Source organism: Betta splendens, chromosome 3, assembly GCF_900634795.4.
Source record: "Betta splendens chromosome 3, fBetSpl5.4, whole genome shotgun sequence".
NCBI lineage: Eukaryota > Metazoa > Chordata > Actinopteri > Anabantiformes > Osphronemidae > Betta > Betta splendens.
The window spans coordinates 7,697,700-7,716,344 of record NC_040883.2 but is presented as its reverse complement, the minus strand read 5'-3'; the positions used below and the strand labels follow the sequence as shown (position 1 = coordinate 7,716,344).

General features: G+C 41.0%; 4 protein-coding genes across 7 annotated transcripts; 3 read left to right on the top strand and 1 right to left on the bottom strand.

Moving 5' to 3' along the window:
• Window positions 1-884: 884 nt before the first annotated feature.
• syap1 (synapse associated protein 1) lies at window positions 885-4,865 on the bottom strand. Its single transcript, XM_029144686.3, has 9 exons — window positions 4,664-4,865; window positions 4,400-4,518; window positions 4,086-4,152; window positions 3,042-3,115; window positions 2,775-2,914; window positions 2,507-2,661; window positions 1,998-2,047; window positions 1,734-1,890; window positions 885-1,587 (listed from the first exon to the last, which is right to left on the bottom strand). Exons 1-9 carry the CDS (start codon window positions 4,863-4,865, stop codon window positions 1,457-1,459), a joined length of 1,095 nt encoding a protein of 364 aa, XP_029000519.1. The 3' UTR covers window positions 885-1,456.
• A 65-nt stretch (window positions 4,866-4,930) lies between these two features.
• On the top strand, window positions 4,931-8,572 carry phospho2 (phosphatase, orphan 2). Of its 4 annotated transcripts, none has more exons than XM_029144691.3 (5): window positions 4,931-5,065; window positions 5,204-5,300; window positions 5,756-5,839; window positions 6,135-6,229; window positions 6,320-8,572. In XM_029144691.3, the coding sequence occupies exons 3-5, from the start codon at window positions 5,769-5,771 to the stop codon at window positions 6,883-6,885; spliced, it is 732 nt and encodes a 243-aa protein (XP_029000524.1). In that variant the 5' UTR covers window positions 4,931-5,065; window positions 5,204-5,300; window positions 5,756-5,768; the 3' UTR covers window positions 6,886-8,572. The 4 variants fall into 4 exon arrangements, with proteins under 4 accessions (XP_029000524.1, XP_029000520.1, XP_029000523.1 ...); XM_029144687.3 differs by having other exon boundaries at window positions 5,753-5,839; XM_029144690.3 differs by lacking the exon at window positions 4,931-5,065 and having other exon boundaries at window positions 5,077-5,300.
• A 139-nt stretch (window positions 8,573-8,711) lies between these two features.
• LOC129603892 (secretory phospholipase A2 receptor-like) lies at window positions 8,712-12,870 on the top strand. The gene has a single exon (XM_055507438.1). It carries the CDS (start codon window positions 11,365-11,367, stop codon window positions 12,151-12,153), a length of 789 nt encoding a protein of 262 aa, XP_055363413.1. The 5' UTR covers window positions 8,712-11,364; the 3' UTR covers window positions 12,154-12,870.
• Window positions 12,871-15,798: 2,928 nt separating this feature from the next.
• On the top strand, window positions 15,799-17,735 carry LOC114852414 (P-selectin-like). Its single transcript, XM_029144777.3, has one exon. The coding sequence runs from the start codon at window positions 16,539-16,541 to the stop codon at window positions 17,295-17,297; it is 759 nt and encodes a 252-aa protein (XP_029000610.1). The 5' UTR covers window positions 15,799-16,538; the 3' UTR covers window positions 17,298-17,735.
• Window positions 17,736-18,645: the final 910 nt, after the last annotated feature.

Below are 18,645 nucleotides of genomic sequence, written 5' to 3'. Positions count from 1 at the left end.
CACCTTTATGTATTATTAAAAGATTGTTAAACCAAGATCACAGACAAGCGATAAAATGCACACATGGGTCTTCATCTGCTGAGCTTTGTCTCCATGGCGACGACCGGCTTTCCTATTGGAGACCAGCTGGTGGACTCTGGCTGAGCTTCTGTGATGGAGGTGACGTGTGCGCATATGAAAACAGAGACTAAACAAAGACAACGCACCATGCAGCTCTCCGAGTTTACTTCATTTCATGAAACATCTGTTTTCTCACATTAGATGCTTGGAAGCACACTTTTAATAAAGCAAGGAGAAAGAAAGCACAGCAGCCATTAACATATTGATCCCTTCATTGATTCCTTCATGTCAATGAGCAGTTATTCTCCAATTCATTTTACTGTCTGTGTTGTGGTGGGGGTAGTGTTGACACACCGGTCGTATCCTTTTAGTCATCTCGCTGATAGAAATGCATGCTGGGACAAGTCTGAGTGACTGTTCGTCAACGCTATGCTATGATTACAGACTTTCTACAACCCAAACATCCCCCTTTCCATCATTCCACACTTCCTCATTCTGTTGAAGGCCTTTCTTCTCACCCGCCTCCGCAAACTGCCCTCATTCTACCACACATATGCATGAAGAGACCTTATGTTAAAAAATGGGCCATCTTAAACAAAATGTAACTAATCTGATAAACCACCATTAACAAACAGTGTGATGAGGCCGCAGAGGAAGCGCTCGCACGGTTCCTCCTGTTCCTCATATTTAGCATATCAGCTTTTTTATTGTTGTATTATGTATTGCGTAACTGTTTGGTTGTGTACACTGTACATTCAAACAAACATAGCACATGAACAAACTGCCCGAATAGAAAACGATTATTAATAAACGACAGTTCAAACTAGAAATGTACAGTATTTTAATTGCAGCGTTAGAAGCAGACGTACACACAGGAGCCCAAATGCAGGACTGAAGATTAGATACAAAATGTAAATTGTGAAGCCGCATGACGAAAGGGGAACGAAGCTTGTATAGTATAGTGTTAGAATCTTATTTACATGTGGCAAGACTTGTACTATAGCTACACCTCGACTTCACTGTACAACCCACTAAAAGAAAGCTGCAGTGGAAACAAACAAGTGACAACAACCTGAAGTGTATAATAAAAGTCTAGGGTCGTGTACTAGAGCGCCCTCTGTTGAGCGTTTCCCTTCAGACCAAAGAAGAGACAAGAAATTAAACTGTTTTTGGAAGAATCAATGAAGTAATACCTCATTACTATCCACTGCTTGAACCACACGCTTGCTATCATCGGATCTACACCATCATCAGGTACACCACTTTGTTTGCGAGACAGAAACCACGCTTGGGTGGGGCTAGAGGACGTGAAGGTTTGCCCCCTTAAAGCATCATTCATGACTATTCATTAAGTGTGGTCCAGATCCTTCATGTACAGTAAAGACTCGGTTGTTGACTAGCTGTCGTCTGCCTGCAGCATCTTCTCGATCTCCTGATCCCACTGGTCGTCTTTGTTGTCCGACTCGGTCACCACCTCGTACTCCTGGAGCTCCTGCTGCAGCTCCTTCTCCCAGTCGGCTGACTCGTCTGAAATTCAAAGGTCAAGGGGTTTTTGTATATGTGAGAAGAGTGCTTTCTCTGCAATTTTTATTTACAGTCAAAGAGTGTAGAATGCTTGATGTAACTATCAGCACAGAGTTGAACAAACAGTAGCATTGCTTCTAAAAACCGACCGTCGGCAGAGGGAACGCTGTCCTTCTTATCCAGCACCAGCTGCTCCATCTCTTTCCTCAGGTCCTCGTGGTTGATGCCCGTCGAGTCGAAGGCGTCACTCACAAACTCTGACACTCCAGGACTTGTTGATATTTCCTCCTCTTCTTCATGAGACGGCTGCAAATGATGCAGACAGGAATAAAAAGGTGACTCATTCTACAACTTTTAAGTTTTGCATTGACGTTAGAAATTACAATCTGCAGAAATACACCACTAACTGTTACCTTCTGTATGTTGTTGATGGAAACTGGCGGTGTTTTTGGTCGGACGTTGTCTATAAAGAAACAACACTGTGAGATTTACGCAGGAGAGTCTTACTCTGCTCATGGCCTTTTGATTTCCTCCCAAAACCACAGTTTGAGCTGGTTTGAGTGGCAGCAGTTGGTAACTGCTGTCAAACCTTGAAAACGTGCTACTAGTTACTTTCAAGACACAGAAAATCATTTAATACATAGTTTTCCCACATACATAGCTCATATTTGAATTCTCCTGCTTTCCCCCCAAAGAAAACCTCTCTCCTTGTTCATCAGAAAAAAATGCGTGCATGAAATAAAACCCTTGAATGTACACACTTTATTTGCCATTTTATGGCACTTAAACATCTGGCTGCAGAATACCAGCCATTCAAACAAACAGAGCAGAGAGAAGCATAATTGGGATCTACCAACCCTGTGAGGTGCATGCATGAGGAGAGTCTTTGTACAGTGTAGTACAGTGTCAGGTGAGATCAGACCTTTTAACACGACGTCCTCAGGTGAAACACTGGCCCCTCTGTCCTCGTCGTCCTTCTGCTGCTGTTGCTGCGCTGCCAGTGCTGTGAGCTGAGCTGACTGCTTGATCAGAGACACCCGGTAGAAGTAATTCCTCCAGAACACCTCCTCCTTCACCCTGCAAAACACACCATCGATTTTAAAACATTTTAATGTAGCGACTACGGGCTACACAGATAATAACCGTGTTAAAACAGCTGCAATCAACAACAATGCAAAAGGATTACTGACTGCTTAGGAACCAGGTCGAAGCGCATGCGGTTGAGAAGCTGGTCTTCCTCCAGCATCACTGCAGCCAGTGGATACATGTGTTCCATGTCAAAGTAGAAATGAACACCAGCAGGTGGGTCCCGCAAGAAGTTCCTTTTGTCCTAAAAAAAGAATCAGCAACCGAAGAATTGAGTTTGAAACAGGGCTCTTTATCCCTTAGGGGCCACTGAGCTACACCTTTGGGATAAACATGACCTGGATTAATGAGAAGATTTTATATTAGCTTACAGCAGACAGAGCGAGGATCTGTTGCTGGATTGTCTCCTCCTCGTTGTAGCCAACCCAAGGAGGCACCGCAGCTTCTGTACACAAAAATCAACAATAGGCACACACCCACAAACTATTGGAATAAAGTGCCTGACTTGGCCAGTGAGTAATATGAGCTGGTTTCATAAATTAATTTACAGGAACAACGTATAGTTAACGATTACTGTAATTTATTCTGGTGATGCAAACTTGCAGATTTTAATCATCTTAACAAATATTTTTAACGTTTTACCAAGTCAAAAATAAAAGACCATTATTTAAAAACTTCATTCTCCAAATTGATCTGAATAACTTCCTCTTATATAGGTTCTTATTTTTGTACAGAATTATTAAGAGGCTTCCTGTTATGCATTATAAGGTTTCAGGTTGAATTTCAGGATGAAGAAGTGGGCAGTGTTGTGTGAAAATGTACCGCAAAATACCCCTGAGGCCAAGCGGCTCTACAGTTGTGGTCAAAAGTTTTGAGAATGACACAAATATAAGTTTTTTGCTAAAGTTTGCTGCTAAACTGCTTTTAGATCTTTGTTTCAGTTGTTTCTGCGATGTACTGAAATATAACAATATATAATATGCAAATTGCATATACCCAAGACAATTCCTTGTGCAATGCAGCCTGAGGGCTTGAGAGTCAGCCAATTGAGGGCAGTGTCAGCAATGACAATGATTTAATGGTTTCTTAATGGAGGAGCGGTTGTCATATTCTACTTAGTATACGTTTGTTGGATTTAGCTGTAGCTTCACCCATTTGAAGAAAGACACACTATAATGTTTTCACTTTATAGCTACGTAATACAATACTTGCTCATTTCCACCTCTTCACCGTTTGCCGATCAAAACCCAGAACTCGTTCTAATGCTACAGCAAACAGGATTCATAGGTGAAAAAGTGTGTTTATCTCAAACTAGAGGGTTCTTAAAAAGCACAAAATTAATTTGGGAGAAATAAGGGAGAGGTAAGTATTATGTTACTTAGAGTAAACATTAAGGTATTACATATATTTGTTACCTGATCTTTTTGATTTCTTCTCTTGGACAAACTTTTTCTGCTCCTTTTGGAAGTCCCCCAGAATTGTCTGCAAATACACAAGCAAAGCACATATAATCAAACTAGAAACCAGATATGCATTAAAGGACTAATTTGGTATAGAAGTCTCTGTCAGCCTTTGACAACATAATATTACAGTGATTACGTTAAGGTATCGAGCAAGTCGATGCCCTCACCAGCAACAAGAAAAAACTAATAAATTATACACAGGAGCCAGAAACGTGATCTATATGCTGCACAACTCGTCAAACAAGTGAAAAAGGAACACAACATGCCTTATCAATGATGCCATCGATTTTGCCTTCTTCCACAGTCTTTTTGATGCTCTGCGCGGTCTCTACCACTGACTCAGACAACTTCTTGGTGGCACTGGAGGCAAAGCTGAAGAAGTAATCTACACATGGAGGAGGATCAAATGGATGAGTCTCAGTATCACATGGAAATTAACCACATGGAATCAAGCAAAAATAATTAGCTGATTCACGTTAAATGGCACATAGATATTACGCAAAACCAGCGTGGACAGCTGTTTTTCTCACCGCCCAGTCCTTTACTGTGCTCGGAGATTTCCTGGTTGGCCTCTCGTCCTCCATCCTGGTCAGCTGGTTGCTGTTTGTTTACCTCGTTTTGCACCTCTACCACCTTTTCTTCCTGCTCTACGCTCAGGCTGTCTTTGTCATCCGACGCCTTCGTGGACGCCGAGTTCTCCAAACCAAACCACGTCCCCAAGCCTTTAAACATCGTGGTTGAAACAAGACAACCTGTTTGGGCTAAAGACGAGAATAACAACAATCTGAACAGTGAGGTGATTCTTTACTTTTACATAACCAGGAAGTGAACCGACAGAATTTCTTCTTCTGTGGTTGTTGAGCGATTTGCATTGTTTACTGCCTCCCAGCGGTCAATATAGGCGTGAAGGTGAATGCAAGGTTTCTAGCTCCGTAAGTACGAAGTTCCGTTTAAAAATGTCAACCTGCCAGAATGTGAATTTAAAACTCGCTCGTGTACTGAGCTAGTTTATTAACAAACCCAAGAAAGGCATTTTACTCCTATATGAAGTTTTACCACTTGACCAGCAGAGGCGGTAATGAGCCCGGAACTGTTGAACATCCGTCGAGCTGACCCAACATCAGGGGAGCATATCGGATTGGATTCCCTTTAAACTGACTGACTAAGGTAGGTTTTCTCCCTAATTCTATCTATTTAAATATAATCTACATTAGTGCAGAAACTCCGATTTCCGCTATTCCCTCTTAACGTGAAGCAGGTTTTTATGAGGGTTTGCCGGTCTCGTAGGCCGTGTTTACGAGTTGTTTACACCAGATTCCTTATCACAAAAAAGCCCTTTAAAAATCTATAGAGTATAAACTTTACATCCGCCGTTAACACACAGTGAACTAAACGATTAAGGATTAATCATAGTGGTATGATGCAATCGGCATATAGAGAGAAACGTTTTACTGAAATCAAAGCGTCAATTACTCAAAACTATTGAAAATAAAACCTAATTCTGGGTAACTTAAATCAAATATTATATACGAAGTAAAATGCGCCTTGTTCATCAACAATACGACAGAGAGTTACGTGTTAGCTTCTAATTTTGCACATAAACATTTCATATATTTTAGCAGGCGCTTATTCAAAATGAAGACTCTGATGGTTTTCGATTTCGACGACACATTGATCGATGACAACAGTGACACCTGGGTTGTCAGGTAAAAAAGTAATTATCATGTGTTTAGTTAGAGAACAACGCCTAGTCCTTGTGTAAATTTTGTTAATGTATTTGCTTAAGTAAGCAAATTTGCCTGTTAAATCAGCAAATGAATGAATAGTAATAAGTTGCTTTTGTAGAAGCCACTAAACTGTAAATGCTTTTATTTTTGACCTTTGCTTGGGAACATGCAGGATATTCTTTGATTTTATTTAGATCGACCACATTTTTTCTTTTTAACATGGGTAAAAAAAACTCTTTAAAATTGCAGATGTAATATAAATATTTATCTGCAGATGCCTTCCAGATCAGACTTTACCTTACTTTGTGGAGAACACCTACAGAAAAGGCCACTGGACTGAGTTCATGGGCAGAGTCATGCACTACATAGGTGAAAATAATCACGTGATATTTCCTCCTTCCGCTTATGTTTAAAACCTTGCTAATGTCATTCTGAGCTAAATCTTGTCTGGTGATGCAGGAGATCAGGAGGTCAGCCCTGAAAGGATCAGAAATGTGATGGAGACCATCCCCCTTACACCTGGCATGACAGACTTGCTGAGGTTCATAATAGAAAACAAAAACACCATCGACTGCATAGTTCTCTCTGATTCTAACACCATGTTCATAAACTGGATCCTGCATTCATCTGGGCTCCAGGCGGCTGTTGATCAGGTTTTCTCCAACCCTGCTAAGTTCAATGACAACGGGTACATGGAAGTCCAGCCCTACCACTCCCATGACTGCAGTCGATGCCCTGTCAACCTCTGTAAGAGAAAGGTCTTGGAGCTTTTCCTGTCAGAGAAGTCGAACGGAGGCGTGGACTACGAGCGGGTGTTTTACGTGGGAGACGGCGGGAATGATCTCTGTCCTACGTCCTGTCTGAGAGGGCAGGATGTTGTGATGCCAAGGAAGGGGTACACGCTTGAGAAAATGATAGGCAAACTGAAAGCTCAGGAAGAAAACTCCTCCTTGAAAGCGAGAGTCGTCAGCTGGAGATGTGGCACCGACATCCTCCAGGAAGTGAGAGCAAGTACACAGTCGTAGCCGGAACACGAGGAGAGCAGTGCTCAGCTGACGTCTCAGGTCTAACACAAATATTGCAAATATGAAGTTTAGGGGACTGTTCCTACTCACCTAAAACAGCAGTATTTCTAACTATACAAATGTACAATGTTGATGACAAAATTAGATTTTTGAACTTGTTAGAAATCTCTATTATTCAATTATTATTATTTACAGTATTGGTGCTCAGGAAAACAACCACCTCAAACATGGGCACCTTATTATTGATTTGCCTTTGATTTTTTTTTTTTTTTTGCAAGTTGCAAAAAACATTGTAGCCTGTGATTTTGTTAAAGTTATTTTTAACATAGTGTTTTAAATTAGACCTGAATGATGAAGGGGTTCTTTCAAAGGCTTATACTTTTTAAAGAACAAAGTAGGAGAGTCAGCTTCTCCCTGCTTAAAGCTACCAGGTGATGTCAGTCTCCCCTGAGCTGGCCGCAAAGTTTCCTAATTGACTAACTGAGTTTAAAGAAGTGAGACAGTATTTACACAATTTTAAAGGAAATACAAACTCTGTTTTGTTTAGAACTTTTAGGGCAAGACACCCCCCCCACGCACACACTAATCAAGTAATTATGTAATAATCTTGGCTAAATTTTGGTATTTATTAGCATATGATGTAGCTTTTTTGCAATGGGTTTAATGTTTGCAGCTCAGTGCAGCTGAGTTTGAAGTCAAACCCTCAATTGATGGCTTATTATAACCGCTACCTCATGAAGTTCAACACCTTGTCTGAACCATCTGATATGCTTCCAGCCTCGTTCCTTTCACATTGTATTGAGGAAGTTAAATCCTGTTTTTTTACCAATTTCCTAAAATTAAGCAGCAACAAGAATGAAGTTTTACTATTTGTTACAAAATCAACACTAAGCAAAACTAAAACCTTCTCAGTTTTGAATCTAATTTCTCGATTTTCCCCTTCCACTCAGGTAAAGAGCTTGGGTGTTGTCCCAGACAGCGCTCTCTCCTTTCACTCCCGTATTAATAGTATCACTCCGTCTGCCTGTTTCCATCCCAGAAACATCGGTCGTCTCCGTCCCTCCCCCACCACTCACTCAGCTGCTATCCTTGTTAATAGCCTGGTTACCTCCAGACGTGACAATTGTAAATCTCTCTTATATGGCTTTAAATGTTTCCAGTAACTAATCTAATCAGACTCACATTGAAGATAAGATGATAAGGAGTTGTCTAATCAATACCAGCATCAATGTCTTCTTCCAGGGTAATGATGGAGTTTTACATGTGTGCTGTAAAGCAGTTGTATACGTCATAGTAATGACCTTGATTCCTCTTATTTGACTTTAACTACCTGCCTCTAATTTCTCTGTTAAATCAATCAATAATTTAAATTTTTTACAGACTTATGCTACACACAGATATTCAACATTGGACAAAAGTGTAGTGTTTATGTGTTTGTTTACAGTAGTACTATGTTATTTAGTTCTAGGAAATGCATAGAGAACCTTTACATAACCTAGTAAGTTCCAGTCAACTATTACCTCAACTGACTTTGCCACTTTAAAAACAAGGCTTCAAAGGGATTGTAATTGTTCATGGAGGGCATGCGTTGAGAACTTTTAGTACTGATGCTGTCAAAAAAAATATTTGAAAACATTTGTTTACTTTTAAGTTTATATGTTAAATGTCATTAAAATAAGAAAGCTGGTGGGTGTGTTTCTTTTTTGTTCCCCTCATTCAATGAGACACCTGTATTGATGAACGTTCCCAAAGATGGTGTCTTAGGTTGTACATCCAGTAGCAAAGGCCTATTTGAATATTTGATATTTTATATATATATTTGATATTTGCCAAATAAAGACGTTTTTTATTTAAAAAATTTAAATATTACATTTCGTGAGCATTCCAGCTGAAACCTTATCTACTGATATTATGTTATGTCATCAGGAATATCGTCTGTCTGTTATATATAAAAACGTGACAAATTTTTTTATGTGTGGGTGCACAATACAGGTAGATCCATTTGGTTTAAGGAGAAATACTCCCATGTCCCACTTCAAAGCTGCTGTAAAGCCACTTGTGAGGGATCATGTTGAAGAAGATCAGCCTCTTTACGTTTGGTCTTACTGTACGTCTCTGTATTTTAATCTTAACTTGTCGTAGAAGTCGTTGAGGAACAAGGCCTGGGAGGTTTTTTTGTTTAGTCTAGAAACTAATACGAAGCTGATTTACTGGTGATATGCAGTGTCATATACATATTGGCGCTGCAATGCTACAGTTTATATCTGAACCTCCTTATTAAATGAAATTTCAAAAACAAGAACTCTCAAAATTTCAAAGAAATTTTGAGAACGGACTTAGAACTATCACCTTACCACAAACACAGTCTTGTCACTGCTCTGGTTTTAACGTGACCATCATGATGATGAGCTGCAGTTTACATGTAGCATATGCATTTAAATCGTGACATGATTTGCCTGGTTTTCTACTTTACCTAACAAATAGCTGGGATGCAGGTGATGCCTCAGAAAGTTGTTGAATATTTAGTCATTCAGCTGTATCAATTATTATTTATTATCAGTTCAGTGTAGCTCTAAACATATATACAAATATATAAGCTGTATTAACTACTGTTTGTTTATGATTGTATTACTGTATTTAATTTTGCACAGCACTTTGGTAGATTTAAATGTGCTTTAAAGCTCTGGCTGTGCAGCTTGTGGTGCCCCAGGCAGTAGTACCGTGGCCCCTGGATCTGGCTGGGCTGTCTCTGACTGGGGGGTGGTGGGGGTAGTGGGATGGCTAGCAGAGCTAGACGGGAGCCTGGCTCTGTGGACCCCAGTGCCTTGCTTCCCAACTATATTACTCATCCAGTTAGGTCTGTGAGGGGGCGTCCTGCTGATGGAGGCCTGGGGTAAATAGTAGGATGCTCCTCAGTTTTAACTGCATGAGCCATATACACTCACCCAGGGTTTTGGAGGGCTGTGTGGCCCTGGGGTTCCTTTTTTTCCTCTGTCCCCTGCCTCTCCCTGGTTGAGTGTGGCGGGGGGTGGGGGTACTGCTCAGGAGGTGCTGGGGGCCTGCCTGGGGCCCCATGAACGAGATAAAAGCGAATGGTGTGGGTTCACATATGACTCAGTTGATGTTTGTGGAAGTGTGTGTTCATGTGTGTGTGCGTTTATGTATGTGGTGCGGTGGGTGTGTGTGTGTGGGGGGGATCTGTTCTCTGTTCAGGGTGCGTGGATCCGCTGCCTGGATGGTTTCTTCTTCTGCCAACTCCACCTCCGCCTCATGTTGCAGGCCCGATGTGGGGCCAGGGGCTATGATCATGCTACTGGGGTGGGCCCCGAGTAGCAGCTACTTCCTGCTGCTAATCCTGCAACTACAAATGTATTAGTTGAAATTGTTGCAATGTATCGGTAATGAAAACTATATGTAATAATAATATGACATCTAAACCTTCAGTCTATGGTGCTAAAAAAATGGTGTTCAAGTGTGAGCTGGTAGAACTCATGTAAATGTTCTTCTTCAGGTATGGGATGGTAATCAGAGAATACCACACATGCTTTGTTGTTGTAAGTCAAATCTGCTGTAGGCAAAGTTAAGACGCTTCTGGTAAATTATGATAAGGAGGCGGTCGGGGCGTCACCTCGTCTTCACTCTCAGATCCCTATTCAAGACAGAACTGCTTCAGACATGTCCATGACCTGAGCTGTGGTTCAGCCTTATGTTTTATATTTATTTTTATTGCCCTGCATTATTTTGAACCAGTTTGTTAGTCTGGCATTGTCTCTATAGTGAACGAGCTTAGTGGTTTGAAAAAATCCTAGTGGGGGAGTTAGTTAGTTTGTCGGCCTCTAGTGGCCGAGGATCTGGTCTGTGGGTCTGTGGAGCTTGTTGGTCTGAGCTTATTTGGAATTTTTTGCATATATTAAAATGTTTTGAATAGTTACACGGCTTTCTGGTTTCCTAATTTTCCTAACAACAAATAAGATGCGTAGTAAGCTGCATGTAATCCCTGGGTACATACGGTCTATTATTTTAGTTATATGTTATATGATCCTTGTCCATACTGTAGGTTGTTCCGTGTTTTAGACTTTTAAATTGATGGTCAAGTTTTCTATATGTATCTACTGATGCTTAAAAGTCAGACTAGAATTACAAATGTATAAGCAGAAATAATATAATATATAAAAATACTTTATTGACTCTTAATATTTTAAATATTGTGCCATCATATACTGTACACCACATACCAACATACAAAAGATGTACACAATTATACAAAATGGCAAAAAAAGAAAAACCACCAATAGCTACTTTAATAACCTGAAACTGGACCGTAGTGAACCTTGACCCAAACTCACATGTGGGCAGGTACAGTTCATGTAAATGTCCTTCTTCAGGTATTTAAGTGGTGTTAACCAGTGAACACCACTCACACTTGGTTGTTGCAAGTGAAATCGGCTGTAGGTAAAGTTGAGACACTTCTGGCAAATCATGCTAAAAGGGATTAGCTCCAGGCGTCGCCTCGTCGTCACCCTCTGTTTTATTTTAAGACTCTTTTCATTCATGCCGGTCTCTCAGCAAGACAGAGTCTTCATTTACGTGCCTTATTCGGTGAAGCAATGGGAAGCCCGACGCTACTGCAGGGAACATCACACTGACCTGGCGACCTTTCAAAACGCAGGTGAATTAAACGCTCTACAGGCTCCATGTCGGACAGACTCCTACTGCTGGATCGGTCTCCAAAGGGTCCCGCGTGGTTCTGACACCATGGTTTGGTCTGACGGAGAAGCAAAAGGCTTCACACATTGGGACACAGGAGAACCTAATCATTTGGATGAGAATTGTGTTGGGATGCAAAACAGTGTTTGGTTCGACACAGAGTGTCATAATGAGGAACCTTTTCTGTGTTATGAAGATGAACCTATTTTAGTACAAAATAACAAGACATGGGAGGAGGCTCTGGACGACTGCCGCGCTCTTTACCAGTCCCCCTTTTCAAACCCCAACTACTTCAAACACGTCTACGACCTTTATCAAATCCGCTCTGGGAACTTCACGTCTATCACCCAGGGGGTGATCGCTGAAGCTCAGACCCAAGAGGTGTGGATCGGTCTGCGGTTCCTGGCGGGAGAGTGGCTGTGGCTCAACGACAACCCTCTGCAGATCCAGCTGCCCGACTGCCCCGCGGACGGATATCACTGTGGCACCGTCACAAAAACGGGACGAATACAGCTCAGCAACTGCTCAGAGAGCAGGAACTACTTTTGCTCAAGAAACTAGAGAACGCACGGAGATGGTAGTTTTGTTTGTATCATTTAAAAAATATACAGCTGGGACACTGTAAGGATGCCGTGGTTGCCTGCTGCTGCTGATGGGTTTGGTGATGCAGCAGGTGAAAGGTCACGATCACCATGACCTTAGGAGAATTCAGGGGAATGGGACATCTGACACAAATATCCATCTGGATTAGTTACCTTTTACGGAGTTTTCTAGTCCAGCACTTCTTTCTGAGGTTTATACAACAACGATTCAAGTCAAACACATCTGCTTAATAATGCCTTATTATTGCTCAATGAACTGATAGTCTGGCAGCAGGACAGGATCCCAAAACTTCCACCAGAACCCTCTTTGCACAATGTGGTGGAGTGAAACAAATGACGTTTGTCGTGTGTATCTGTTTTAAATTGCTGGTCACATGTCTGTGTTTACTACTGAACTGCAGTGAAGGCATTACAAAAGCTTTGTAACAGTTTAGAAACGCCCTCAGTCTTAAAACTTCACAGTTTGGTTTAAATAAACCAAATGCAAACACGCTTTGCTTGGATTCAAGTTGTTTTCACAGCCCTAATTTATACTTCAATAATATTAAGTTTCACTTTACGTGTCGCTTAGCATTTGACTAGAATCCTATTTACTTAGCAAATAGGAACCAGAGACTCAGTGAGCACAGGATGCAGGAGTCCAAATGCTTACTTGACTTTATTAAAACAATAAAATGCATGTATGTTGACTGTTTTCATTCAAGTTCCACTTTGCTCGATACGTGTGCCTGGTGTTTTTAGAAAAGTATCTTATAATATCTATAACATTTTGAATAGGTTATTTTGTTGATGTAACGTATGTAATTCCCATTTCTTTCCAACCCTCTTTTTGTCCCTGTGGGCCAAGTCGAAACCACTTCCGGGGAATTATGTTGACAAACAGCGGCCCCTTCATCTCTCATTGAGACAGAATATTCAATATTATATATACTATATTTTCAATATTTTAATATTTGTACTGTATACAGAACTGATCACATGCCTAAAGCTACAGTACTGCAGGTAAAACTACTGTGTTCTGACTCATGATTAGTGAAAAAGCTGCTCTACAAGGTTTACTGTTGGATTACATAAGAATTTGATCTTTCTGGATCTTGTCAACTGTCTTTTAATCTGTCCAATCATCAGCAATAATTCCATCAACACCAGTACTTGTTAATATTCTATTTCAATTCAATTTATTTGTATAGCACAAACATACAGCAAAAGTCACCTCATGTACAGAATTTTATAGAAAACCCAACAAATCCCAAAAGCACTAAGCAGAAGTGGAAGACAGCAGATTCAGAAAGAGGGCGGACGGTCATCAGCCGCCTCGTGTTGAGAGAATAGAGACGAGAGAATAGAACAAAAAAAACAGATGTAGTTCCGATGCCACACGTTTCTTGAATGCACCTTTTGCACCGGTGCTCTACTCTTTACGTCTGATCCTGTTTTCTGACCTCTCCCTGACCTTTGGTCCCTGCCGTTGCCTCATCCCTCTGCAGTGAGTCAGTGAGCTTTGCTTTGAGTGTACTGGCAACGCTGGCTCAGACTATGTTACATGCTTAGATCTCTATGATTGCGTCTTTGTTGCACTGAAAAAACGTACCTAATAAAGTGGCCATTGAGTGTATAATAAAACTAATAAAAGCATTCTATTCAATTTAACAATTTTCTCCAACCTGTTCCCTCTACGGTTTAAATGAACTAGAACTACCACTTATTAAGCAAAACCTTTATCCACTTATAGCCCCTGGCTCAAACCTCAGACTTCAGGACTATAATGCCTTCAACTTGACTCCCAGAAAGTGATGCTCAAAGCGCAGGCCCACGACGTGTGGAGCGGTCTGCGCTTCGTGGCCAGAGAATGGATCTGTGCAGGTCCGACCGCCTGTCTGTCCTGCAGCTGGAGGGAACTGTGGCTCATTGTCAAAAACGGCAGAGCTGCAGCTCAGCGACTGTTCAGAAAAAAAGACTTTTGCTCTAAATTCCAACTTACTCCTGGTAATTCTTTTACAGGTGTTGGTCATCTGAACAACCAAATGTCAAAAGTAACTTTAATTTGTCCTATTAATGGGCGTTAAATATATATATATATATATATATATATATATATATATATATATATATATATATATATATATATATATATATATATATATATATATATATATATGTATGTATATATATATATATATATATATGTATATATATATATATATACTGGGCTGAAAAGGGACTGACAAAATAGTGTTGAACAATTTCATTTCAAGATTAAAACATAAACATGAGCTTCTTTCAGACGTCTGACATCTAGAGGCCGAATAGACTATGACCTACGTTCCTTGTTCCACAGCATGACTGTTAAATGATTGCTAGATGTACAGTAACCTCTTTAAAGCATAGTAAGCACTTTGCCTCAAAAAAATGTGCATGGCAATAGAGATTGTCAGTCATATTGGGTCAGGTTACAGAACCCGAAGTCTCTGTGGTGGAAGGCTATGTATAAAGAGAAGTAGAACGAGCCTATTTGGTGAGAATAAGCTTAGGCTGAGGGAAATGCAAAATGAATCAATCATGTGATTCCAGCAAAATGCATCTTCTGACTGATATATTTCTTTGTTAATTATTGACAGATGTTGACTCGGTGGGCTCCAATCCATTTTTATTGTGCATCCTAACCCATTAACTGCAGGCTGGTCAAGGTTATTGAAACGCCAGCTCAGGGCAAATTGTTGGAGGAGGACACCATCTGCTGGAGAACCTATGGAACGCACCCACTCAAAGGCTCCACTTCTGTGTACGAGTCTAGAGCAGGAGGGAGATATTAAATACTAAATATTCTCTTTACTACAACACAATTTGTTCCTCTGCTATTTTAAGCAAATATATATAAAAATATTGACATTTATTTGTAATATACAATAAATGAATAGATTGTTTAGGTCACAGTTTTTGCTGATTTTTAACAATAATCATTTTCATTTACCAGTGAGCGATGTTTTAAAACTAAAACCAAATGCAATGATTTGTCTTCATCACTGGTGACAATTTTCCTTTGTTCTAATGTATTTGTTAGGTAAACAAGGCAAACCCTCTCTTTTTCATATTCAAATTGACTTTTCGTCATGTTTCATAAACAACAAGATGATAAGAAGTCATAGGATGTTATAAACAAGTCACCCCCTAAAGAGCAGTCAATGGCACTGCCCCCTTAATGTACAGTAACCAAAGCTGCCACCATTTGTACTGTGGCTGTAAACTTACTAATAGAGGACCAGTAGTAGCAGAGGCAGGAAGAGCAAAGGACTTCTCCACACAATGCTGGTGTCATCAACAAGGCCCTGGACAAAAAAGCCTTGCTTGATGCTCTGTGAATAACTAAGGACTGGAATGTGTGGGACTGAAAAGCACAGCATGTCAATTCAAAGTGAAGGTGGCAGTGGATGGGCAGGGGCTGGAAAGCTACCAGGATCCTGAGTACGACAGTGAAGTACTGCAGAAGGAGTTAAAGCCAACGAGCCAAGGGTGGTCAGATTGTACCTATTAGTGTGGATATGAATTAAGATGGAAGGTCAGTGGATGATGTCATAGAAGAAGCTGAGGCTAAATTAGGGTGTGCATGGACTGGCTCACGGTAGCAGTGATGAGCCCCTTATTAGCCACACATATTTTATCAGAACAGGAGAAACTCGAAGTGGGGATGAAGGAATCTGAATTTATTTGACACATCAGCTGATCATTCTAACAAATACTCCTGTTTAGTCTGGCTGCTGGGCTTGTGCTGCGGTACCAGGAAGCCGACCTGCCTGCGATTTACCGCATTACACATGTGAGCAGCCTAATCTGTTTATTATGCATTCACTCAAATCCATAAAAACACATCTTCGAGGAACTTCACACTGCTTAGCTTCACCGTTTGACCCCGGGCGTCCTGACGGTGAGCTGCGATTTACAAACCCGGATTTGTTTTCGGAGTGTTGGAGGATGTGCCCGCTCTTATTTCCCTAACAAATATAAGAGAAGTGGCTGCGTTGCAGACAATACCAAGGTACATGCATTTTATTTAGCTTTCTAATACACATTATCCAAAAGGATTGGTTAGTATTAAGTGCTGAATGTAAACTTAGCTCTAAACACAGATCTGAGATCTGACACCGAGTGTCGGTCAGTATTTAAGCTCCTTCTGTAGGCAAAGTATTGGGACCTCACAATGTCCGCAACCCCAATGTGCAGTGGTGCACGCTGTGCTTATTTGTTTGCCTTTGGTTTTCATTCAGGAGGTGTTTAACAGAGAATGTAATTGAATGTGTTGCAAGTCCAGGCTGCCACCGAGCGAAGTCACGACGACCCTGGGAAATCATGTCGACGAGGAGCGTCCTCTCTCTCTGCCTCGTCTTCGGAGCCTCTCTGCTCGTTCAGGTCTCTCACCAAGGCAGGTTCTACTTTTTTATAGAAACCCAAAAAAACCAAACGGACGCCAGAAGCTTCTGCAGAGCCCATTATACCGACCTGGCAACGTTTAACAGCTCAGCTGAGTTTGCTGCTCTGCAGAATCCGTGCGCGTCTGATTGTTGGATTGGTCTCCAACGGCTGGCGGACCTCTCAAACCTCTGGATCTGGTCCGACGGAGAAACAAACAACGTCACCAACTGGCAGAGCGGAGAACCGAACAACATGCTGTCGATAGAAAACTGTGTTATTCTGAGAGATAGTTTTTGGTATGATGCACCATGTGCTCGAAACTACAGTTTTCTGTGCTTTGTGGATGAACCCATCTTAGTGCGGCAGAACAAGACATGGGAGGAGGCTCTGGACACCTGCAGAAATCTTCATCTGACTCACAATTACTTCAAACACAACTACGACCTCTACCAAATGCGCTCCCAAGACTTCTTCTCAACCATCCAAAATGCCATGGTCACTACTCAGACCCAGGACGTGTGGATCGGTCTCCGTTACCTGACAGGAACGTGGCTGTGGTTGAAAAACAACCCTCTGCAGGTGCACCTGCCCTCCTGCCCCGCAGCGGGGAATTACTGTGGCACAATTACAAAGGGGGGAGAAATACAAGGCAGCAACTGTGCAGCAAAAAGGTTTTTCTTTTGCTCAACAAACTAAAGAAGATGTAGTTTATATAGCTGGATGTTAAGATGCCTTATTAGTTGAACTTAACAAATACGAATGATTGGATTTTTAACAAGTTGGTAGTAAACAGATTGTTGATGTTGTGATGGTTTTTAGTTGGATTTGCAGTTGTGTTTAAACGCGGTTCGGTCAAACTTGTTTCTGAACCTTCTCACTCTTGAAGTTGGTTTGTAGGCTCAGTTCTTATCACTTGTGTTTGACCTTGATCATGTTGGTCTTGAAAAAAGATCTTTGAATATCAGGAAGGGATCATTTGCCTGGTGCCTGATTTCCCCAACAAAAAGGACAAAGGACGCTTCTAAGAGTGGATCAAACACCAGGACGTACATCATAACGTATATTTTTAATGTTTTGCACAATCTATCAAACATGTACGTTGATGAAACACTATGGGTGAAAAACTCGATACAAATATTAATGTTTACTTATGTAATAATTCTTACAGTAAGAGCTGTCAGAGGTGTGATTTTCATCATCTTACTTTGAACTTGTGGTGCCTTGCTTCGCACTAACTTGGTGTGACCCACATATTTAAATTTCTACTTCAATAATCCTTTAATAAAATATCTGTTAGGGGCCATGTCTCGCTAAGTGCTTATTAAATTATGTCAGCAGCTGCCTGTCTGTCAGCTTCATATTTACTTTGTCCTGTAGTCGCCAACCTACCAAACAGTTCGGTCAAAACATTACTGGCCTCCTTGTACTCTAGTAGTAGTACTTCCATTACTGAACTGCAACCACAGCTACTAGTATTTGCTGAGTGAGCATGGCGTGACATCGACATTCATTACAAAGGCTTTTCTGAATATTTACATGCATTCTCATCCCTCCAAAAACGTGTCTATCAGGATTTGGAGACAGTGGTAAACGGATGCTTTTATCGGACCCGATGGGAAGTTTTGTTGGGAAGATACTGTATACTCAAAAAATATTAAATATTTAACGACTGGTCATTTCAGTAACAGTTACTGGATACTATTTACTGTAAGTGTCTTGGTGACTTACTTGGCATCATTTTACCCACATCTTAACCAGCATTTGTAAGTGCCAGTAAAAAGTCTAACAGTCCTGTTCTTCAGCCAAGTTCAGTGACATGTATATTTGCAACGTGATGAGAGTTAATTCAGCACATCTGGAGCTTAGTTTTACAGAAACGCCATCATGAGGGCGCGCCGTTGATTCCGAAAGGGCAGCTTGATGTTTGAATGACAGCGAGCTGCGAAGAGAGAGAGAGAAACATTCATGATTGATTGATCATTTGTTTTAATATGAAATCACCGCCGCTGCAGTAAAAACTGTCATCGGTGGCATTTTAAACATG